Source organism: Styela clava, chromosome 2 (genome assembly GCF_964204865.1).
Source record: "Styela clava chromosome 2, kaStyClav1.hap1.2, whole genome shotgun sequence".
NCBI lineage: Eukaryota > Metazoa > Chordata > Ascidiacea > Stolidobranchia > Styelidae > Styela > Styela clava.
Genome location: NC_135251.1, coordinates 15610640 through 15635595, shown reverse-complemented (window position 1 = coordinate 15635595; position 24956 = coordinate 15610640). Strand labels below are relative to the sequence as shown.

The 24956-nt window shown below is 34.7% G+C and overlaps 4 protein-coding genes across 4 annotated transcripts in view; 2 read left to right on the top strand and 2 right to left on the bottom strand.

Annotated features, from left to right (window-relative positions):
* The first annotated feature begins 1671 nt into the window (after positions 1-1671).
* LOC120336431 (small ribosomal subunit protein uS9m-like) lies at positions 1672-14129 on the top strand. Its single transcript, XM_039404111.2, has 14 exons — positions 1672-1963; positions 2916-3034; positions 3898-3988; positions 5190-5249; positions 6352-6382; positions 8957-9039; positions 10075-10124; positions 10542-10584; positions 10991-11034; positions 11557-11638; positions 12117-12242; positions 13220-13371; positions 13485-13708; positions 13898-14129. Exons 1-14 carry the CDS (start codon positions 1904-1906, stop codon positions 13987-13989), a joined length of 1257 nt encoding a protein of 418 aa, XP_039260045.2. The 5' UTR covers positions 1672-1903; the 3' UTR covers positions 13990-14129.
* Positions 8370-24956, top strand: part of LOC120335366 (uncharacterized) — a 118074-nt gene continuing 101487 nt past the window's right edge. Inside the window, exon 1 of the mRNA XM_039402862.2 lies at positions 8370-8379. The gene's annotated coding sequence lies outside the window, so the exon portion shown is untranslated. The remainder of the gene's footprint in view (positions 8380-24956) is intronic.
* LOC120336355 (profilin-4-like) lies at positions 15663-19495 on the bottom strand. The gene is made up of 4 exons (XM_039404025.2): positions 19354-19495; positions 17200-17328; positions 16644-16778; positions 15663-15966 (listed from the first exon to the last, which is right to left on the bottom strand). Exons 1-4 carry the CDS (start codon positions 19402-19404, stop codon positions 15832-15834), a joined length of 450 nt encoding a protein of 149 aa, XP_039259959.2. The 5' UTR covers positions 19405-19495; the 3' UTR covers positions 15663-15831.
* Positions 19499-23066, bottom strand: LOC120336354 (uncharacterized). The gene has a single exon (XM_039404024.2). It carries the CDS (start codon positions 22400-22402, stop codon positions 21287-21289), a length of 1116 nt encoding a protein of 371 aa, XP_039259958.2. The 5' UTR covers positions 22403-23066; the 3' UTR covers positions 19499-21286.

Sequence of the window (24956 nt, the reverse complement as noted above, 5' to 3'; positions counted from 1 at the left end):
GTGGGCTTGATACAAAATATCCATGTGCTGATTCTAAGCAGAGATTATATTGAGACCGGTATGTTAGTCGTTGATTAAGACTGACGCAAGAGGTCCTGTAATTCTCTCTTGCACGCTTATTCCCCGTGGTATTCAAACAGGCTAACCCTCGCGGGGTAATCAGTGGTGCGATGAAAAGAGTGTTTCTGACGAAAAAACGATGAACTGACCGTATCCTAAAAAGCTAAATGTCCTGTTCATACATCCATGTATGGCCGGATCCGGCCCGCGACGTCATTTTATCCGGCCCGCGGCGTTATTTTATCCGGTCCGCAATAACACACAAAAATGGCTAAATTTTTTTCCAAGGGAGATTTTCACGAGCATCGTCGTCTTTGTTTATTTCGTAACATTGGCCAATCGGCAAGATGCAAAAAAGTGACGTAATAATAGGCCTTTCCGCGTCCGCTCAGACACTTTTGTCACCCTGACAGATTTTCAGTCGTGGTTGTAAACAAAACTTCGTTTTTGCGACTTTGAATGCTACCAGTACGTAACGTTTTCTGCGAAACACTTGTACACTCGTGGCGCGTGCTTTCGACGAAACTGTTTGTTTTTTGTGCTAAAATAAACGTCGAATGTGCATTTTGTGCAGTACTGTAATCCCTCGCGTACTGCTCCAATTTCAAAAGCCACACTAACTTTTGTACTGCTTTAATGGGGATATTCATGTAGGTATATTACAAAAAAATTGAAGTCCATCCGATTTAAATAAAAACTGCTCCAGTGGAAAGATCTGAGTAAAAATAGAAAACAATACCAAGTTTATAATAAACGGTCAAGAAATAACGGAGATATCGGAATTTTAGTACCGCCCGACAGGCCAATTTTTTCCATAATGATTGTATTACTTTTTTGATAAGAACTGAACTAAATATGGAAAAATAACACATATCAATCACTAATCTTTCGATGTGCGTCACATCTATGGTATATTGAGACTATTTCAGACTTTTATTCTGGCAACGGTCATTGACACCGCCGAAAGATCGTCGCAAATAAACGCTGGAGTTGTGCATGATAGTTTGACAGTGGTTCATTGTGGGTAATAATTAACGATGTGCTGATTGTATGAACTTCATAAAAATTGTATCAAGTTAGGAAAGAAATACACACGTCCACATACATTTTATTGGTGTCCATAGACAATATCATTAATTTGCACTACGTATAACTGGAGCGTAATTTTTAAAAGCGTCGAATGTTGGGAAATTTATGCGCTAATGAAAAAAATCAAATACCAGATAATAGTTGTTTATTTTATCTAAATTATGTCAAAATTTTATAGTATTCCAAGCTACAGCAGATAGTCGTTTTTATGAGAGGTATTTCAACTCGGCGTAACGGTACTTAGCAGACCGTAGTAGTATATATTTACGAGCAGACGTGATGCGTACATTTTTTGCCGAGGATTTTGTAACATTTCTAATTCATGACAGCAACGTTTTGATAACAGCTAAACTCAGGATAATTGTCTAGATATAGAAATCTTGTTAATTTTTTTTCCTAGGATGTTCTCGTTCTATATTCTGCGATATTCCCAACATTTGTGAATTTATTGTATTGCATTGACAAAAATATTGATCCGGCCCGTTTCAACACAATTTGAGTCATACCCGGCCCGCGGTCAAAAAAGTTTGGTGACCCCTGGTCTATACTCTATAGTCTATATAATCAATCCATGCGCGCGATTCCTCTGTGTTTTGGTATTTGGCTGTTTTGACAAATGAGCTAAAAATGACGATTGGCGATACTATAATATTGTGAATGCTCAAGGTTAGCGCGAGGCATTCCCCGATTTGGCAGTTTGCAGGTTGAAACCTTAAGTCAGTACAGCAGTAAGTTGAACTCAAGGAACAATCTGATGATGTGGGTATCGGGATCAACTTGCAAAATATTAATTTCAGCAGCTATGTTAACCCAGGTTGGTGACTTTTTTATGTCTTTGAAAGCAAGTTGTTTCCTACATCTATTTAGATATTGGATATACACAACTTAGAATCCCAGACCCAGAATTCGGGAATTTGCTGCAATTCAAATATTAAAAATCAGCGTTATTTATATAAATGTCACCGGTATGTGGGGTAAATTCTGGGGATCTCTCAATTACCATATTTAGACGGAAGAAGTTGTTAGAAGTCTACATTTAATTATTTTCACTATTACAGTATTACATTTAATTTCGCTACGGTATGACGCTAAAACAAATGTTGTTTTTTTGTTTAATACCAGAGCGACCGAAATAAAATTGATTGAAAATTGATTGATTGATTTATCTACTCAAATTTTGTTATTATTTTGTCCAAGTTGTCCACAGATCTCTTCAGCAATTATGTGTTTTCTTGAAGCGTTGCCCGATTCTGAATCGTGTTTTTTGTATGCTTGTATTATTATCATTTTTTTGGTGGGCGGCGCATACATTTACGTTTTTTAACTTTATTTTAAGTTATGCTCACTTTCCAGGTACCGGTTGTTTGTGTTACTACTTTTTGTGCTGTTTTGTTTCTATGTCAGAATACCGAAATAAATGATTGATTGATTGAGGCTAGTCAAGCCTAGAACTGTAATCCATCCATTGTTAAACAGACTGCTTCAAAGGAGTTGCTATGCTCAGTATGTCCGAAATTACAGAAATTGATCATTTGCGTTTGGAACCTTGTGTTATATGGGGAATCACTTGGATTCTCAATAAAATTATGTAATATTCACCTGTCCATCTGTTATCAACAATATTCAACTGTTTTTTTATTCAGCCATTCCATTGGCAGATTAATGGGACTGCTTCGATATAAATTAGATACAATGCAGAGAATAATTCTAATCTGTCTTTGCTAGAAATGCTTGTTGTAAGATATAACTCACAGCACTTTTTGCAGAAAAGGGCGTTATCAACATCAGCGAAATGTTTACGAAATCTGGGTAATGTGCAATTACGGACACAAGAAACAAATCTCCAGAAGACCAAACATATTAAATATTCAGATGAGTTTCTTATGTAAGTGATAAAAAGATTTTTGAGTGTATTTTGCATATATGCTATTCAAATATCTTCAGTGTGAAACTACATTAGCTGGGTCTGGTGTAGTTTAGTACAGCGTGTAGGTACTTCTAGTTGGACTGGCACAGCAGTTTTTGCATATGTCATTCCTAACCCCAACCTGACCCCACGTCACAGTGACATGTTAAGTCCCTCCAAAGTATACAGATGGTCGTCCAAAATGCGCAGACAATCACCTGAAATTCAGCAATCTATTTTTTCTTGTTTTCTCGTCGAAGCGATCCCAGTATGAGAGAAATCGCTGGCGTTAGTAAGTTTGTAATCGTCGGCCCATATGCTATTTTGGGCGATCGTAGCTACACTTTGGCAAGCTCTATGACATGATTGTGAGTTGTGATGTAATTTTTGAATGGCATAGTCAGGTGGGGAACAGGAATAACATATGCAAAGATCGTTATGCAAAGCCCACTAGTATAGTACTCAAGTATCTTGGGTACTAAACTACACTAAACCCCATTGGTTTTCTTAACTAAATGATGTTCTTTACATTTATTAGTGGATCACTATTATATTTAAATCCAGTTTCTCATGTGGAATGCACATATTTTTAAGTCACTAGAGAATTGGAGATGTTATTACTCCTAACATGGCTTGGAAAGCTCGAGTCTATTAACTTGCACCATTTATTAAATACTCAAAGTGACTCTAGTCATCTCAATGAAATGACTCGTACTAAATTGACTGCCAGTAAGACGATAAAAAGCTTGTGTTAACTGGTAATCATTCCGATAACAGTAATCATTATTTTCCCCTAAACCTAATTAATGGCTTGATATAAGCTTATTTATCCATTTATCAAGAAAACAAGCAGAAAAATATAAGTTGAATAAGAGAAGATTAGCAAATATGATGGGTGAAGATCCTGATACATATAATGATGAAGATATGAAGGTACTTTTTATGAATGGATATTGCATTCAAACTCAAACAGTTTGGTAACATAGAATTCTGCATTGCAGAAAATTTAATTTTTAGGTAATCTAATATTTTATTATGCAGCAAAAACATGATATTTTCTCTAACTGCAAATGGGATAGTTTGTATTATATTGACTTACTGTACTTCAAAGTTTCTCAATGCTTAGGCCACAGTGATCAAGCATTTCAATGTTTCATATTACTTCTTGTCAAATCACTTCATTACAACAAGTTATTACTTTCAAATTATTGTTAAAATATACTATAAAGATTGCGATTTTCCTGGACATGGTGATCTGTCTAACTCTAGGGGTTAAAACGTTAAGACTCGACTGTTATGGCATCAGCTTAAAATCTTTTGTTCAAGTCCCATACCCACCAATACCATATCACCCCAATTCGACTACAGTTCTCCAAATTATAGTAGCGCTTTAGCTGCTTATGCAGAGCCTGGTTCAGGACAAAATGTATATAAATCCGGCATATAAAAATACAAAATCATTTCGTAAGATTCTTTTGAAATCATCAAAATCTATTTCAAATACATATTATAACAAATAAGTTTTTTTTAAGTTTTACTGGAATTCAACTACCGTATATGCTCGTTTTACCGCCCGATCTTGATTAAGGGCCCGTTTGAATAACCGCCCGTGTGAACAGAACATAAATAAATAAGGGCCGGTGCTTGAATACCCGCCCGATGTAAAAGCTGATTTTTCAGTGGTAGAGAACAATAAGAAATAGGAAGCGCTTTTGTCACAACGCTGTTGAATTTTAAGCGCCGGTAGATAACCCTCACGCCTTAGGCGTCAAAGTACGTAACAGATATCATTGATTACGTAACACTATGGTTCTCAAACTGGGCGTCGCGACGCCCAAGTACGTCGTTTCAATATTGATAGGGCTTCGCAAAACTTTTCTTCTTTTGTGGATTTGTACCTGCGCTGCGTGGAAAAAGTCAAAATTTTTCGTTAATCTTGTTTAAATCATACTTGAGAACTGGAAATAACATTATATTAATTATTGTAACGATCGAGAATAACAAGCGCCCGTGCTTGAATAAGTGCCCGGTTAGTGAGTTGGTTGAAAAAAATATGGGCCCGGGCTACAAAACGAGCAAATACGTTATATTAATTTTATATGTTGTGTATGATTATGCATCATTTGTATTACAGCGTTCAATTAGATACCTATTTCCATCAGATCTGGATGAGGAAGTTTTACCAAGTATGGAGGTTAGTATTCTTACATAGTTTTGATATACCGGTAGTATTGATGTTTATGAGAGAGAGAGAGACTTGTTATCTCAAACAAAGACAACACTATGATACATTTAAATCAACAGAAAAACGAGAATATCGGTTGGAAACCGAAGAATTATCGATCGATAGTTAGGGGATCCCCAAAACAGAAACTGCAGTTTCGATTCATCCGCTCTTGTAACTTGCGCACTGCGCATCGCGCACACACACACTCGGCGGGTCTCAAAATTCTCTCGCTTTACAAAAATCTAGATCACTTCATCAATAATTGATTGATAACTCGCTAATTATACGACATAATTCGCCCAAAATCAATAGGCTTCTGGTCCGAGATAAGATGAATGCACATGCAAAATCTGGAGCAGATTCAATCTCGCTTTCGTGAGATATCGCGTGCATCTAGCAGACATACAGACAGTCAAATACCTATCAACATACTTACCGATTAAAATCGATAAGTAATAATTCAATAATATTTAGAGATACCAATGTCCTGACAAATACTAAAATTGTATAGGCAATGAATTGCCAACCTAATCTATTTCTGAATATAATTCGACAATTTTAGTCCTTACTGAAACCAGAATTTTACATTGAGTTATTATCATCACTTGTTCCAAATATGGTTTCTACATAGTCTTCAGACAAATAGCTACCTGAACGCTGGCAGTTACAGTTACTAATTGAAATGAAGGATTTTTTTTTTGAATTTGTCATAGCATATCTAACTTGTTATACTCCATATGGATGATTGGGAGGGAATCAAGTGCTGTGAAGTCTTTGAGTTGGTGTTAAATTTTGAAAAATTCCTGGGGTCTAAATTTATAAAAATACATAAAGTCAACTTGTACTTCCCTACAGAAAGGCACATACATTATCTCTGCGTTGAGAGCGTATTCAGGCTCGAATTTTTTTCAAATGATTTCAGGAACTGGACTCACACACTGATCCATTTTATATAAAATTTCCGTTGACTAATAAATACGTCCTAATTGCTATATATAATTAAAAAAAAGAAAATGTATGAATTGAAAGCATGATAATTCACATATTAATAAATTTGTTACTTTTACAGCATCCATCGAAGCTTTACACCTCACAACTACGTGAGTATATATTTCCATAACTTTGTGTTTGTAAAAATGATTTGTCTTGTTCTCAGTCATGACTCTTGATTAGGGCTGGGCAAAATATTCGAATAACGAATGTCGAATCGAATATCAAAATATTCGAATGGCATTTTACTATTCGAATACCCGTACCACGTGACCTGCGCCGCTTTGCTTCAACACGGGATTCGCGCGTCGCCAAATCAATCGTGAATTGCGCGAGAATTCACAAACGGCTCTCGCTAACATACAAAAGCGACAAATTTTTTTGCGTTATGATGTTATTTGTTTTCTTTTCACGACTAACGTATCGTTTCATTTCCTTATTTTGCAAAATAGGTCCCCACCGTTGCTTTAATTTATGAACGTTCTGTAAATTAAAAACGTATGACGATGTATTTGAAAAATCGGAAATTCTCATTGCCGTCTGTAACAGTCACCCCGATTACGCGCTCGTTAAAGAGACGTTTTTTCAGCGTATATGATTTTTCTGTTGCGTAAAATGATCAATCCATGACAACTACGGGATTCCAAAATGTCTTTATATATTAATTTAAATATGTCAAACGTAACTCGCGGTTGCTTCTTCTTAAGTCAAAATTAAAACATTACTTCTCTGAAATGCCACGGCGATCTGTGGACATAAAAGTATGAGATAAACTGCCGGGTGTATTTAATTTTAATAGGTATTTTTGGAATCTTGCGAACTCGTTATCGCCGTTAGAAAAATCTCAATAACTGATATAAAATCCCGTAGAGTACAATTTCATTTCGTACAATGAAAATACATATAAAGTATATCGTTTAATCAAAAATACATATTCATCGCCGCGATTAGGCCACTTGTTAAAAGAGCCGACTTTTACAATGAATAATGAGTTTTCTGTTGTGCAAAGTAATCAATTTGTGACCGATAAGGGCATATTTAAAATGTCTTGCTTTATTATTGTCTTCAATTTAACCAGCGGTTGAGTCGACAAAATAAAATTTTCACAATTTTGAAATATCACGGCAATCTGCGGACATAAAGTGTGGTAAACCGCTCGAATATATAAAGCTTTGATTTCCTTATTTTCAGGACTTGTAACATCAAATAATCCATAAATCTGCTGTAATATCTCAGGGTAAAATTTAGTTTGGCACAATAAAAATTGATTGAATATACATTAGACTGATTATCTTATAGTTATATATATCATCACAACCCGGGGGAAATTGTCCCGTTTCAAACCTTGTATAATGTTGAAAAGAAAATTTTCGACGGCAATTTAAAGTAATGGATAATATGGCCAATCCCGCCCACAATTACCAGTGCTTCGATTTTAGTGACGATATGTTTTCTAAACGCCGACCAAACATAATGTGTGCGAGAGGCACACGAAATTTTGCGATTTTCAATGTATAAAAAGGCGTTTTTAAACTGTCGCAGGCCTCAATAAAACTCATATTGTTTAAAGTTTTATTTTCAGTATTTTATATTGTCGCTTTTCAATCAAAAAATTTGCGTTGTCCTCAGAAACTCGCCGCCGATGAACGTATATTAATTAAACTATCGCCGGATTCGCAATTCCGTTTGTGTACAAAAATAAAATAAATTTCATCCTTAACGTCGCACAACGTTGTGGAAAATTTTTGATTTAGAGAAAATAAAACCAACATAAAGTTGTTTACGGCCTAAATACCACGTCACGCTGATAATAACAATCGGCGATTATAGCAAAATGCTATTGCACGCGTTATGTCACGCTGATAATAACAATCGGCGATTATAGCAAAATGCTATTGCACGCGTTGTTGTCGACTTTTACAGTTTTAAAAAATTTTCAACGGCAACGCACGGGTATACCTAATATATGAAGGATCGCGGCGATAAAAACAATTAGCGATTTTGATGAATTTAACCAGTAAATAAAAAACGCTTTGTTGCCGACTTTTCAAAGTTTCTTCTAATTTTCGAAGGGAGTATCGACCTCCGACGGCCCCCGTTGTATTAAAAAATATATTCGTTATTCGACTATTCGGTATTCGTAAAAAATATTCGAACTATTCGATTCGAAAAAAAGATTCGATGTTGCCCACCCCTACTGTGATTACTTTACAGTTTATACTAAACAATACCTTGTATCAATATGTTTTGGTCTATCTACCAACTAGTTGTAATCTCTCAATGGACAAGCAAATACAGATGTATTTTTCAAAATTTATAATAGGATAGGATAGAATTTGCCTACCGCTATTTATCCCGGGGTAGAGGAAAGGGGCATGAGACGGCTGAATAATATGGCGAACCATGGCCTCCAGTCCATGTCGGGTATGGGACTAGTTAGTTAGCCAGTTATCTGTTTTCAGATGCATGGACTTGATGGTGGAGAAAGCCGTGACCGGCCAGTGGTTACGTGAACCACTCTACGGCGGCGATGAGTTCAGCAATCCGCTCGCACATAACTAACGCTTAGCATGATGCGCCACACCACCGAGCCAGTATATATAATATAGTGTCGTATTCTATATAAATATGGATTAAGCATGTTCATGCTTACTAAAATCATTATATATATTTTTTATTTGTAGGCATCCATTGGGATGAGAATGGAAGACCACTTCATTATCTATATTACTCAAAGAAACAAAATCTAAATCATCTTTTACACGAGGTAAGATTGTTCAATCGTTGGGTGGAAATTGTAAACTTGCCAAATGTATGTAAGCACGAAAGCGTCGTGGTAGGAGGGTTAAACTTAATTGTATTGGCATCACAGATTAAAAATATAGTGTTCAATGCCCATCATACTCGCCGAGAGTGTAATATATAAGGCTGACAGTGCTGTCCTGGAAAATTTCTAGTCCAACAATATTTTATTCAATTCAAAAGTCTTGCTGCACACTAACACAAATGTATTTCTATAACATTTCGTCTGACCGAGGTCTGACTTCTTCAGACAAGCATTTTACTACTGTGGCAAGAAACGCAATGGCATGCATATAAATAATGTTATCAAATGTTGGGTTTGTTTACGATAGAGAGAAATAAATAAGATTGGGAGAGTGCCAGAACAATAGGGGAGCTAAATTCGAATCACAATCAATAAATATCCAACAGTGTATATGTGATAATTATAAACTTAAACAATTTCATGCTGTTTTTCCGTAACTTCGACTGCGGCGTTGCCTAAGTTCATGTAAGGGTCAAGTTTACAATATTAGATAGGGGTGAATTAGAGACCTTTCGGGGACATGCTTTTTGCTACGAAGTGTTCTAGGCTCAGCTCGTGGTGTTGTAGTCTGGTTTCTTTCAGAGTGCCATTACGTTTCTTGCCACAGTTGTAAAATGCTTGTCTGAAACGAAACGTTACATAAATACATTTGTGTAAGTGTGCAGCAAGACTTTTGAATTGAATAGAATAGTCATTTTCACTCTTGCTACAGCATCCTTGCATTATACGCATACAGATCCAACAGCGTAAAGACATATAGAGCAAGGAAATGTAGTTAGTTTCACGTACTTTAGCCCAACTGTTAGCAACAATATTTTTATACACTTTTCTTGTTGGGTTTGTATATACAAAGAGATTTGTAAATAGCTTGTCTGTTTGCAATCGGAAATTAGGGAAGATTGAATCTTCATGCAATATGACATTGCTAAATATTGATGTTGCTATGCTACTAATATAATTTGTTTTATTTTCAAGATATATCAGTACATTATTGATGCTAGAAAAATGGGAAATACGAGAAAAAGGTAATTGCGATCACATGTAGTTATGAGAGTCTGGCACCAATCAGCATTTTATTACAGATTTATTAAGGCACTATATTTATCAGAGTGATGATTGGAAGGAAATTTATTTCAAATATGAGGCTAAAATCAAAAAGAATCTTTTGATCAAAAAAGAATATTGCTCGCCATGCTAGGAAACACTTTTTGTTGCTGGCTTGTTAAAATGAAGATTTATTATATTTGAAAAAAGTGGAAAAACTGAAGAAAAAAAATCACAAAAAACAATATCACTATGCAGTTTTCAATCTTTTCCCTGTCCTTTAAAACTATGCCCAGTGAAATCTACTACATGACAATATGCTTGACATAGAAAAATTATCTTATCCAAACTCAACATGTTTTGTATGCATCCCATACAATATATATTATTTTATTCAGATCTTCATCATTGAAAACACAAATGAGTGAAAATCAAATGGAGGTAATAGTGTAGCATTTTACTTTATGAAATTCAATTATTATTATTATACATCTGCGAGTACCATAGTATTGGTTTACTTTTAAAATTGAATTAATATTGTACATCTGACCTTTTTTGATTAGAACTACACTACAAAACATTTGAAAATTTTCAAAATGTTGTACATTTTTCCTAAAACTTACTTGAATAAAAAGATATATTGATAACTGACTCCATAAAAAATTGAAAATGCAACAGGACTGTGTGTTCACAGTTCAACCAAGAGGAGGTAGTTTGGAGTTCTATATATATTTTCTTCAGGTAATACAATTAGGTAATCATGACGGTATTCCTATCAGTATATTTTCAAGTTTTAAAACAACAATTTATCATTTCGGAAAATATTTTTTACCTTTATTGATTTCAGGACTGCATTGAGGTCGACATGTCTAAAGAAGATTCTAAGAAATTGTGAGTACTTAATATTATGAAATTACTTTCATTTCGTTACAATATGTTTGAATGCCAAAATCTGATATTTTTTCCAGTCTGTTTGACAGTGCCAAATTCAAACTACTCAGATATTTTACCTGTTTTTATGATTCATTCGTACATCGAGCAAGGCTTTGAACAAGCAGCATAGTATATCACTTTTTTGAAAGACTGGGATAGACTCTCCAAATAGGCATTGCTATTTCAGTCGGACACTCTAACCACTGTATTGAACTGTATTTTGTGCTTTTTGATGTTAAAAAATGGGTATTCCCGTATCATCTGTACCAGGTTAGGGTTAGGTCATAATTTTATTCGATTTTCAGTTCTATTACGAGTTAGGGGACTGTCTGTGTTAGCCAAGTGAACATACCCCTGCCCATTGGTTTCAGTCACTTCACACAACGTGATGTAATATAGGCAAACAGAATTAGTTACCTCCATATTGGTACCTGGAGCGCCTAGTTTATTGTGATCAGTCGCTTATTATTAATATTTTAGGAATTTGGACGGAACAAGATGGATGACGGATGTAGAAATTTCCAGAGAAATACTTGATGGAGAGGCTGTCACTCCTATGGGCGTAAGAATTGCGTTATATCAATGGTATTCTAATATTGCCGTTATTTTAATTTTGTGTGGCATATGATTGCGCAAATAAAGCCATGATTGTGTAGCATGTCAAGGAGTCCCAGTCAATTTTGTGGCTGCTACTAACTTCCAAGTGGAATGATTTTAATTTAACTCTAAAAACATGTACACAGTTACATCCATGGAATGAGTTCTCTGTTTTGCTCACAGAATGTCGTGATAACTAGTGCACCTGATATTGTTTTCAGAGCTATAAAATCTGCATTATTTTCAAAAATTAAGTTGTTGAAACCTGTTCGATACACATCCTGTCACTGATTACATTAATATAGAGTGATGCTCTTTCAAACATCCTAATATATTTAAATGTACATGTTACAGAAATCGCCTTTCCAATTACCATAATTTATTATTGCAAACTCTGTGTTCAGTTCTTTATCTAACCACGGTTTTTCAATAATATATTCCAGTACAGACAATTGATTGCTCAGCTTGGACGACTGCTCGAAGAGGAAAATGCTTTCATTGCTAAAGATTTAATCATGAAATTGAGAAAGACTGTGCCAATCGTGTCAATGCTTGGTGATGTTAAAGAAGTAAGTGTTGTTGGCTTCCTATGAACCACCAATTGTTTCAGTAGCATATTTGATCATGTCAAATTTTTGGTTTACTGCTATAAGAACAAATGTCTTAATATATTATCTGTTCAATGTTAAGTTGATATACTAGTTTTTGCCATCACAACATTTAAATCACAAAGAGTGTAGAAGACTTAGCTGTCTTTCTCTGAGTAACAGTTGCACATAGGTAACAAGTTGAATGAATCCTACCAAGGCCCAGGAGTTGGGGAGGATTTACCACTAATTTCAACTTAGGGTTTGGGAAAAATTTTTATTAGATAAAAATTAATATTCATACTCTAGCTACGAACTCAAAAATATAATTTTGAGGACGAAAGATTTTGCACATGCGAGGCTCTTTAATAGACTGTTAATAATTCTCAGTAAACTTGATGCTTTTTAAGTTTTTCTGAAAGATTCTGACTTCTTTTATCACCATCAAAAGTCGAAAACCCAAAGAATTTGGACTCCTACTTAGACTCTGGTGAAGACATGTCAAACTCGCCACAGCCCTGTATCCTACCCTTTCTGCTATAATTTTGTTCAACTCAGGAGTTTAACTGATATCACAGATTTGTGATGCTAATTTTATTTTGTCAATGTTATGTCGGTGATATATACCTACAACTGTACTAATATTATGCAATTCAAGCGCCCTGCTGCATACTAACACAAATGTATTTCTGTAACGTTTCGTATGACCAAAATCAGACTTCCTCAGACAAACAGTTTACAATAATCCTTGATTTTCAATCTCTGCAGAATCTGATACCCTATTAGTCAGTCACTGCTATTCTTTCATCTGTGTTCATTTCATGATATCACAATTTATCCCATTCTAAGGAAGATATTCAATGGAAGCCTATTGCCAAGGATTATGATGCAGACTTTAAAATTACAGCTTATAGTAACATACCGCCTATTAAGTAGCGTCTATTGCTTGTTAATTTCAGTATGAAGTCCTAGATGATGGTACAAAATGTGCAGAAGCTGGAGGAATTAAAAAAAGTGCTGTTGCCAAAGTTAAACTACTGTCACCTGGAACTGGAAAAATCACCATCAATGAACAACCATTTCTCAATTACTTCACTTTTATTTCTGATAGGTAAGAAATATCCAATTGAAAGTGAAACTGACACGGTGTAACAAGCTATGCCTTGTAAGCCCACTCTGATAAATTTAATGTAAAATAGCTCTGTTTTATTGATTTCATTTTAGACAAACTGTCTTGTCACCTTTTTGCTTTCTTGGACTGTTGGAGAAATATGATGTTCATGCCACAATTAGAGGTGGCTTAAACCAGCCAGCATCATTTGGATCTTCACGTGGCGAACGAAGATCACCATTTCCATCAGCATCACAGGCAGCTGCAATACGACTTGCAATCGCAAAAAGTTTGGGATCTTTTTTGACTCCCGTTGAAGTCGAAATGCTGAGAAGGGGTAGGTTTGCTACATTTGGTTTTCTACGACTCGTCTACCCACCTTTCGCTCCTAATAAGTAAGTCACTGCCAGATAAGGGGCGTGGAATTTTAACCTAAGATGCCATTATAGTTGGGTCTAATTCTTTCTAATGCTCACACACTGTTCAAAATAAGTTGAGTTTTAACCTCTTCGTTTGTTAATTTTAGCTGGTTTGTTAACACAAGATAAAAGATGGAAAGAACGAAAGGTTTTTGGTCAACACAAAGCTAGGAAGAAGCATACATGGAAAAGGAGATGATTGGTGGCTAATACTGGCAGCAAAATTATTGCTCAATCATTTTATCCATGCAGCTGCTTCATTATAGACAGTATACAATTACAGAGACATTTTTAAATTCTGACAATTTTGAAAAATAATAAAAAGAAAATCTGAATGTCTCTGTGAATGTTTTATTCAAGTGTTTATATAGGTAGTTGATGGAAGTCCTGCAAAACCTTGTATATTTTATGATACAGTAAGTTACCGAGCCTACCTGTTCTACGCTTTCTACGCAATTTTCTGCAATGAAATATATTTTTGGTTGAATTTTTACATATTGCTGTAATAATGGCTACCGATGCAGGTTGTGCAAACAAGATAGAATCCCGTATTTTCCGTTGTGATTAATAGCATATATCAATCAGAACGAGTACTCATCACAAGCCAACTTTTTGTGATCAAATTTATTAGGTGTGGATGCTTCGCAAATATAATGTTTCACTATAAACCAAATTAGTCATATTAAACTAGGGGGAGCAACAAAATGTGTACAAAAAGTAATAGTGTTACCCATGTGTCCCATAGCTGTAGGCTAAAATATAAGTTAATGTGTTTAGATAAGACCATATTGTGAGTTCTTCAGTGTCAGGTTAGAAATATTGTCTAATTTATTATGGTCCTTGTCATTTTCTTTGCCGCACATTTCAAATTTAAAAGCTAATTGCTTCGACCACATCAAAGTTAACTATCCCATGCAATAAAACTGGTCATACTACTGAATTATCATAATATTGAAATAAAAGAAATTCATATTATTTGGTAAATGTCACCTCCTTAAGCTAAAACCTGTAAATATTTTTTTCATTCCTGGGTTTCAATTACTGCTGCCGGTTTCAGTAAGGAATGAGCTCCTGTATACATATATTCCTTGTCAGGCAGAGGGGGGAAAGTTGGCAGGGGCGTTCAGCATGGTTTACTGGAGTCATATATTCAAATCTGGAGTCTAAGTTGCAGACTGTCAATGGTGATAAAATAAGTCAAAACGTCCCACTGAAACTTAAAAAGCATGAATTTTACTAGAGTTCTATACAGTCTGAAAAAGAATACACCAAAGTTTACTGGTAGTTGAGTTTTTTTACAGCAAAGGTTCAAATAAAATTTGACTCCATAGCCCTTGAAGCGAGCTACAACCTGAACAACATAAAAACTACTAGGGGCGACTCGAAATGTTGAAACAAATTTATGCGTGGCTATAGTATGAACCCTACCAGGACATAGCCAAAAACTTCAATATAACGGCCTGATGTAATAGTGTCCCAATGCTTAGTTGAGTATGACGTGGAGCCAAATTTATCGAAGTATATGATATAGTGTAATATGTTTGAATATTTATCTACTTTAAAACTTTTGAAAAGCTGGATAATCCGAGAATGACTGAAGATCTTGTGAAAATTTGGTACTCCCGAAGTATGTGTACCTTCATTCCGATTTTCCTTATTTTAGTTTTAATACGAGTTCGGGGACTGGCTGTGTTAGCCGAGTGAATACCCTGCTGTCCATAGCTTTCACTCCTTTTACACAACTTGATGTGAATTGGGCGAACAAAATTGTTGCCTCAATATTGATACACATACTTCTGGAAGGCCAAAAATTTTAATGCTTTGAAACTCCAAGACATGAAAAGTTGGCAGAAAATATATTACTCAAATAGGTTTAGTAATAACATACAAATTTATTAAATGCATTCCAATAGAAAATTTTAAAAACATTACAATATGCAAGTAGTAGTAGCATTAAGACTTAGGTTTAGCCAATTTCCATCACTTTAAGACGTACACGCTTGCTAGATTCAAGTCTGTGAAGACCGCGAAGATGGAACTTCTATCTTCCTTTTTCTCTGAAATAATCTGCAAGTTTTTCCACTGCTTCAACACAAACTGATGGATACATTTGTTTGTTGTAGGTTGCCACAATTAAAATAGTATTGTTTCGTGCTACAACAAGTCCACGATGACCCTGTGGAAGAATCAGTTTTAATAAAGCCATTCATTCACCAAAGGGGTATGGCGTGAGCTGATGAAAAAATTCTTGATATTTGTTATTGGACTCGAAATGGACCTATGTGAGGTTTTACTAAATTGTTATTGGGGTTGTGTAAAAAATCACTTCCTCTTGGACCAAATAAATTAAAATTTTAGTACTTGAAGGTGGAAGTCCTAAATTGTTCTTATATTTCACCCATATTGTTGCTGATTTATTTCAATACATGGGAACACTTCTATATGATATATGGAAACACCTTATATGACCCTTTGTGTCCATGTATTTGAATACTGCTCTTGTTATATTTTCCCTCATAGGATTGATTTAATACATATTTGCAGTCCATAAAAAACTCATTTTACAATTTACAAACTCTAAAATATAAAGTCAATTTAAAATAGCAGAACCCACAGAGGGAAATTTATTAAGCCCTTGAACTTCTGCTTGTGATGGATTAAACTCAATAATTTCAGTAATCTTTGATTAAAAAGTTATGTGCATTTTAGAATATGTTCCAAATGACCTGGGTTATGTTTTTTGTGATGCCCTGTATTTCTCAAACAGATCTTAACATCAAGTTACTGTTACAAAATTTTAAGTGATAAATTAATAGATCTTTTTTATATAAACACTCTTCAAACAACTCTTACCGATTTTGCATAAATCGAATTTTTGTCCGCTCTTATACATTTGTAATTTTTTCCTTCAAAAACTATTCCTTCCTTCCTAGATATGGAAGTATTCTTAAATGCTTCTTGAATGCTCTGTATATCACTTTTATTAATCTGAAAAAATTGAAAAAATGTCAATTTTATCTTGATATACCAGCCAGAGATTTCCTAACAAGTTGAAATACAGTATTAGGCTTATTAAACCTTTACAGTATTTGCTGAATTTTTGCTACCTTCAACTCATTTCATATCTACTTAGCTTTTGGAATTAATTACAGTATAAGGTATATGCAACTTAGGAATTTACCAGGAGATTGAGATTGATTTAGAGAAATTTCATTTAAAAAAAACAATCAAATCATTCCTATTGTAACCCTCCTGCATTTCCAAATTTGAACTCATTGAATATCCATTAATTTTTACATGTTCTCTGTTGAATATGACTTAATTTAGAATGTAGGCGATATTCCACATTCAGAAATATCATTTCAGAATGGTAAAATTCAATTTTGATCATCCCTCGATTGTTTCTCACCATAAATCCAACAGAAGCCGCTTTCTGTTCTGCCTCTCTGCGATCAACAATTGCACATTTTTCAACATGTTCTGTGGATATCAATGCATCATGGAGCAAATTGTTCAGTTGATTCAACTTCACTCGATCCTGGAATTTATATAGCATATATTTAATGGTACTCCCATAGTGTGTGTACCAGGTTAGGGTTAGGCTTTAATTTTATTCCGATTTTCCTCATTTCAGTTCTATTACGAGTTCGGGGACTGTCTATGTTAGCCAAGTGAATATACCCAGTTTCAACATTAATTTTCAGAATATCAGCGTTCATGTGGTCGAATAAAAATTATTTATCAAATGGATTGGTATTTCGAGACACTGTCAAAATTATTTGGGATCCACTATCATATCATTCGTTTATTTTTTTTATTCATGTTTTTCTCAAGAATCACCCTCCTTATATTTAGTGTACCTTCGCAAAAGAAAACTCTTTGGTGTCATCGTTCCTATTAGTGTAATTGAAATATATGGAAACCTCGCAAGTGGCGTTGTGATGCGAATATTTGATACTAGGTCAGCAGCGTTACAAAGAGTGCTATTTATGAATGTTGAAAGTACATGACATTACTGAACATTTTGCCAATATATGATGTTTTTTGCCCGATTTAAACTAACTCGCACGCAAACCAAGGCATGTCGACATTTAAAAATTACTTGTCTTTGGGTAAGCTCTGAAATAGTATAATATAAATGTAAATGAGGAATTAGGTCACGCTAGCTCACGAAACGGGAGGATTTTCAAAGTGATCTTGTGTAATATTTCGGAGAAAAAAGTTTGAAAGGAAAGTAGGTCAACCTATCTCCTAAAACAGGGGAGTATCCTGCATAATATTTCGGAGGGAACGTAGGTTAACCTATCTTTTAAAACAGCGGGTGGCGACTTTCAAAGTGGTTCAAAATCAAAAATTATTAATTATCAGATAAGGTTTAGGGATAAATCGAAAAGTTGAATTTCCAGCGCACCTAACCCTAATTAGGCTATTTATATTTGGGGGATTATTTTGCACGGGATTTGTACAAACGATCCACCCTGTAACTAATATGGTTTCCAGCCTGTCTCGTGTCTGTTAGATGGAAGGAGTAACAAATGTGAAAGTCTTTGCTGTTTAGGCGAGTAAGCAACTGACACCGTGATACATTGCATGAAAGTTTTGTCCGCGGCAAGTGTTAGCAGATGTTATTTCGTTGCCGATGAATTCGCTTGTTTTAATTAAACATGAATTCGCTTAAAGGGAACTCGGTTAACGAAAAGGCTTCTCTTTAATTCATAATATTAACCGGAGGAGCGCTTTTTCGAGTATCTATGCCGTTTTAAATGGGTTATATGAAAGGCTAGGGCACATAACTTGTGAAAATCGGCAAAAGCACTTTCGCACTTTTTTTTTCGACTGCGAAGCACTTTCGCACTCATAATTTGCTTAGAGTTAACACTGATACCCACTGCCCATAGGTTTCCGTACCTTTCCCCAACTTGATGTAAAGTAGGCAAACAAAATTAATTACTTCCATATTGGTACACACACTTTTTGATCATATATTTATTTATATAATATACACAGGTATTTACTTTTTCACAAATACATCTGATTATCAGTACTGATATTAACAGTGCTGTAGAGTGGGAGTTTGAAATATTTTTCCTGGAGACAAAGACCTATTTTTAAAGAGCCTAAACTCGGAATTTTAATATACATTCAACGGTGATAATAGAAGTCAAGATGTTGGACAGAAACTCAGAAAGAATTCTTGGCATTCAATTAAAGGAGGCTTGCATATGTCATTGCACACAAGAAAACGAATCCCATAAAACCCACAAAAATAAATTGCCTTTTAGTGAAAAATACAATCTTTAACCACTGAAAATTTCAAACTACGTAGTTGGTCCAGCAGATATTGAGAAAGACGATTAACAACATAGGTGCTACTTTGCTTTATATTATAAATTAAAATTGAACCTAAAATCACGATGCATCTAAACTGCACTTAAAACACGAACCCTCCAATATTCCTGTTCCTTAAAATAGGCATCCATTCCTTCTGACAGAATTTTCAAACTGATAAAAAAACTCAGAAAACAGTTAATTCATTGATTAATACCAAAACATAAACACTCACCGGTACACCTTTTATTTGGTATCTGTCTCCCTCCATCCATAGTTCAGCCATTGTAATTTGTAGTGGCAGTTAATTTCTCAAACAATGCTTTGTGTTTATACCACAAACAACATCTTATTTACAGTGATTAGAGTGTTTATATTAGTCTACAAAAGCAATATGTACTACAAATGAAAAATCAGTTAAAACTAAATGAAAAGCAAACGATTTAAAACTTCAAATGGAAGGTATGGAATATTAAATAGTCTTCTTACAAATATATACATTTGTAGATGCCACTTTGGTATGCCATCTCACTTGCTTCACGTGATCTCAATTGCATACCAAAGTGGCATGTTGATCGCATGAAGACCTTCTCCCAGAATTCAGTTCCTAACTCCAGACTAAAATCATTGAGATCACATACCAAAGTATAGCATTTGTATACAATTTGTCTTTATGATAAGATATACAAAATGCATGCCACTGGTATATATATTTCCCACAATTTGTAGCTCATTCCATTCGAAAAATGATACCAACGTGAATTTGTGATACAAAAAATAGTTAAATGCATAGGATTGCTCTCAATAAAATGTTGTCATGTGATTGCAATATACACTGTTCTACCACAAGGCACTAGCATCCAAAAAATCTCACATAATTGTTTCTGTGAGTAAGTTACAAAAATGAATTTAATTACCGTAAGCACTTTTTAATCAGTCAGTGAGTTTTCCAACTTTTCAAGCCTATTGTATCTTTTTATAAAGTACATAATAAATCATACATGCCCAATGAAGTGAGAGAAATAGTGTCCACCGTTCACATTGTTAAAACAATTATTGTGATGATGTGATAGCAAAACAAAAGAAGAATGGAATCAAATATCAAAGCTGCAAATCCAGGAGAAGAAAAGGTCTTGACACTAGCATAATGGTAATAAGATTAAGTTGGAATTTAACAATTACGGTATGTCATAATATTCTCCAAAATAGGATGAATAATTTTATACAATTTACTATTCCAAAAATTATGCCACTAATAATACGAACAAATATATTCAGTATATATAGAATGTTAGATTAATATTTAAAATGGACGGGTCACTCGTAATGTAAAAATGTTTCTAAGTAAATTATAGGTAAAATTACAATAAATGAAACAATAAAATAAAAGTGAGTTGATCAAAAATTAATGTACAGGACATTTTAATTCAACAGGGTAGAATTAATTCAAGTAACTTTCAATTTATGACTCAAGTGGAGTCAAATTAAAGTACTTCAGGAGTCACATTTATAAAGCAGTGTTACTCAAAAAATTACACATTACCAACATTTTGCTAATGGGATATGATAGTTCAAAAATAACAATATTATTGATTAGAGGTTGAAAAGCCAAATGATGAAATGAAAAATCCACTCCATGATGTTTCTGCCACAAAGGAAATCTCAGATTTGACTATTTTCAACATCCCGAGATCATTTTCAATATATTCACAGTGTAAAATTATTAATGTCATTAACTTTGACCAACAAATAGTTTTATAGGAAACCAAAATACTAGAAATGACTAATTCAGACAACCAAGTGTAGTTTTCAAAGAAATAGTAGGTAGGATTTTCATATTTATCCATAAGGAAAAGAAAGTTGATGAGATGGCTTAATTATATGGCGAATCATAACCAGGTATGAGAATAGCCAGTTATTTGATTCAGATGTATGGACTTGATTCCGCTTTAAAAACCTATATTTTGAAATAAATAATTACCAATATCACTATAATCTGCCAAATATAATTTATAGAAATAGGACATATTTTGCAGTATCTGGTATGATGTATGTTAGATATTTTGAACATGGAATAAAATTTGACATGTCGAAAGTATAAAAAGGGCAAACACCTCTATTATAAAATATATGGAACCTCGATCATTAAGCATTAACCTGACACTTATCTATGGTTTCAGATTATTTGTTACAATGAGTAAACTCTTTCCAACAACAGCAGCAACTGTTGTAACATCAGGTGAATAATGACCATGCTGAGACAAACTTTTTGTGTTGTGATCAAAGTCCAGGCTATAAACACCACGTGGTAAACCAAGTACTTGCCCAGATGTCGCGAGAGTTGTTTTGTCAATAATCCGGAGCATATTTGCGTCACTTCCACCACAAACTATATGGTTTTTTCCCATCCACTGACATGTATAAAGTAAAGATTCATTGCCGTAGTCAGCAGGAATGGTCTTGATCAATCTTCCGGTTCCAAAATCCCAAACTTGAAGTGAGTCATGTTTTCGCCAGGATGCTGTGAGAATGTGATTAAATTTTGGATCAATATCAACTGCTTCACCACAAATATGAGGTCCAGAGATATGACGAATCGATCTTTCTTGTCTGTCATCCCAGAATTGTATTGTATCATCCCAACCACCAGTGACAAAAATATGTTTCATTGTTGGATGGTGTTTAACAGCAAATATATGGCATCTATGACCATCCATGACTAATACGTTTGGACTTGGTTCGCAAACATGAATTTGTTTTGCAGTCGCAACATCATAAATTCTAACTTGCTCTGTACTGCCAGCGGTGATGAACTGATCACCTCCAGGTGAAAGTGAACTAGATAAAACCTGGCTTGGCTCATGGATCGTATGCAGAGCTTTGTTCGATGAGACATGCCAGAACTTGACAAGACCACTCGCATATGTGGCTAACAGTAATTCCCCTCTCCTTGCTTTGCCTGTCGGTACAAAACTTAAAGATGTAACTGGCAAGCGAGCTGACACCGTTTCCTCATCATTCAATTGATAAATACATGACATTCCGTCAGATTTATATATTTTGGTTGCTCCATTAGAAAGTCCAACAGCAATTTTAGAACTGTCAGTTGAAAATTTAGTACATAGTCCATCACTATTTAAATCAACAGTTTTTGTGATTTTTGCTTCCCCTTCTACAGATAATACAGGCTTCTCTTCATCTGTCTCAAATATACTCGACTTACGTTGAGGGGTTGGAGATTGCTGATAAGCACCACTAGGTGAAGGAGAGTCTTTGACTGACATGTTGTACTCTGCACTCAATAAATGCACTCACTGCAATAAATTATATCCAAAAAGTCCTAAAATATGTTTATATTAAAAATTTTAGATTCAATAGATGAAAATAGCAGAAACGAGAAGATTATAAAATCTCAATGACTATGAACGAGAAAATGAGAAAAAACATGTGTTACAAATGGACTAGTTTTCTACACTGTGCTTCATTTCAATGGTAAAACTGTTTCAGATAATGAGAAAACTGGGAAACTTCTTTGACATTATTTGCAAATTATATGCTAAGCCTTGTTTCAGATAAATCAATTCCCCAATGATATAGACTGCCTGCCATTTTATTGAGAAAAAGTACTTTTGTGCATAGAGGGCTGATATCCTCATTATTAAAGATGTATTTTAATTGATAGTTTATCATTTATTTGTTTCAAAACTTATCAGTCATGCAAACCCTGTGCAGGTGGCCTATGTGAATCGAAATTAACAAAATTTTCGATAAGCTAAACATGTTTTGTCATTTAGAACATCGCATGAACTAGGAAGAGACACCTGATATTCTTATAGTGTTCTATTTCGATTTGTTTATTTATTATTCATTACATAGATGTTTTTTGAGAGTGTATGTCACAATCTATTTTGTATGTTCATATGTGAAGACAAAGTAATCAAAATGTACTTATATTCAATATAACTGTTGTTATGATATAACATTTGAATGAGTTCAAAATAGTACATAAAATTTATATAAAATCTCATGAAGAGACAAAAATTTTCAAAAATTCAATGTTACTGTACCGGTATTTGACTACACACTTGGGAAAGTGTAAAATAGTAGCTACAATGTTTAAGAAATCTTATAGAGATTTAACAATTTATAAAAGGTTTGCATATAAGGCGTAGCATGCTAGCAAGTAGATCGTAGATGAACTGTGAAATAGGGTGCAGTAAAACACGGAAAAACCGTGCATGCAGGTAGGCTACATCATCATGTCATGCAACATTTACCATCACTAATAATTATGTACCGGTAAGGTTATGTATGACGGTCATGAATATCGCCTATTGCTCTTACTGTTTCATGGTCTGATGGTACATTAATATCAGTATGGATACGCACACTGAAGTGAACTTACACACGCTAAGCAAAACATACCGGTACTACCTAAAAAACAACAACAAATGTACCAGTCAACCTTGTTTTGATCTCGAAAAATATGTCGCTCTAGCGAAGAAACCATGGCGAAGTCAAGCATTTACGTACTAAACCCAGTCCATAACGACAAAAAAAAAAGGTTTCCAAATGAGCAAGGGCCGAATTGAAATGTAAGAATAAGACATCATTTTTATCTCGAGGAATATGAAAACTGATAAGATGGCTTGCTTATACGGCATATGGCATCTCGTCCAGTTACCAGTCCATAGCAAGTTATTTGTTTCAGATGCATGGACTCAATGGTAGAGGAAGCGTTAGTCCAACCAGATCCACTATATAACGGCTCTGGTCCAACAGCGGTTAAGGGAACCACCCTTCGGTGAAGAGGAGTTCAGCAATTCTTTGTCCATATTTATCCATCACGCTACGGGATTCGAACCTGCGAACCCCCACAGGGTTAACAGAATATGGCAAGCGTATTCCCAGCGCTTAGCTCTCTGTGCCATCCTGGAGTAAATAGGGAATGAGAATTACGAAGATATGGTTCAAATAGCGCATTGTCATCGAATTATTGAAATACGGCTAAAGATAAACAAAATACGTTCCACATTGAAGATTCATTTTTATCCCAAATTTATCCAATATAATAAACGCTTAGCACGATGCGCCACATCGCCGTGTCCGTTACATAAAAATTGATATCGACAAACGAAATTAATTCAATATCGAGCGCAATATTTCATTTCAATGATAATACAATTGAAAATATAATTCAGGACCTCGCAGTCTCGCACACGTCGTAAATATAATGTTTTTATTCGCTCATTGTCGTCCTTGATTCGCGATGACACTTTATGAAGTTTTAGCACCAATGGTCCTGATCTCAATATCAATGTCTCACTGTTGCCACGCAACCAAATAGAAAGTTGAACACCTATGTCCTATAGCATAAATCTTTACTGTCACCACTGCACCCTTTTATTACACACATACGGTCTCACCTGGCAAAACCGCAAGAAACAGAGGAGGGCCTCGCACAAGGTGAACGCCAAGTTAATTACAATGCTCAGACTCTTAGAGGACTGAAATTCAAAAATTTATAAGATTTTACATGCTGTTTGAGTTGTCTTTTTTATCATCTTTCCTACAAACAACTTCCCATGATAACTTAAAAAAGCGATATGAATAAACTTTCTCAATCAGTCAATGACATACTCAAGTTTTGACATTCCTTGATTTCCTTTATAATAAAGTACTGCATACTTTATAACTGTTTGGATCAGGTCAATCAGCCCTGAAAAACAGGTCAAAGCAACCCATCTAATCAAAGTAGGTTGTTAACAGCAACCAATAATCCTCCTTTTACTTCATCATTCAAACCCTAGAATATTATTATCCACATAATTTCGCTAA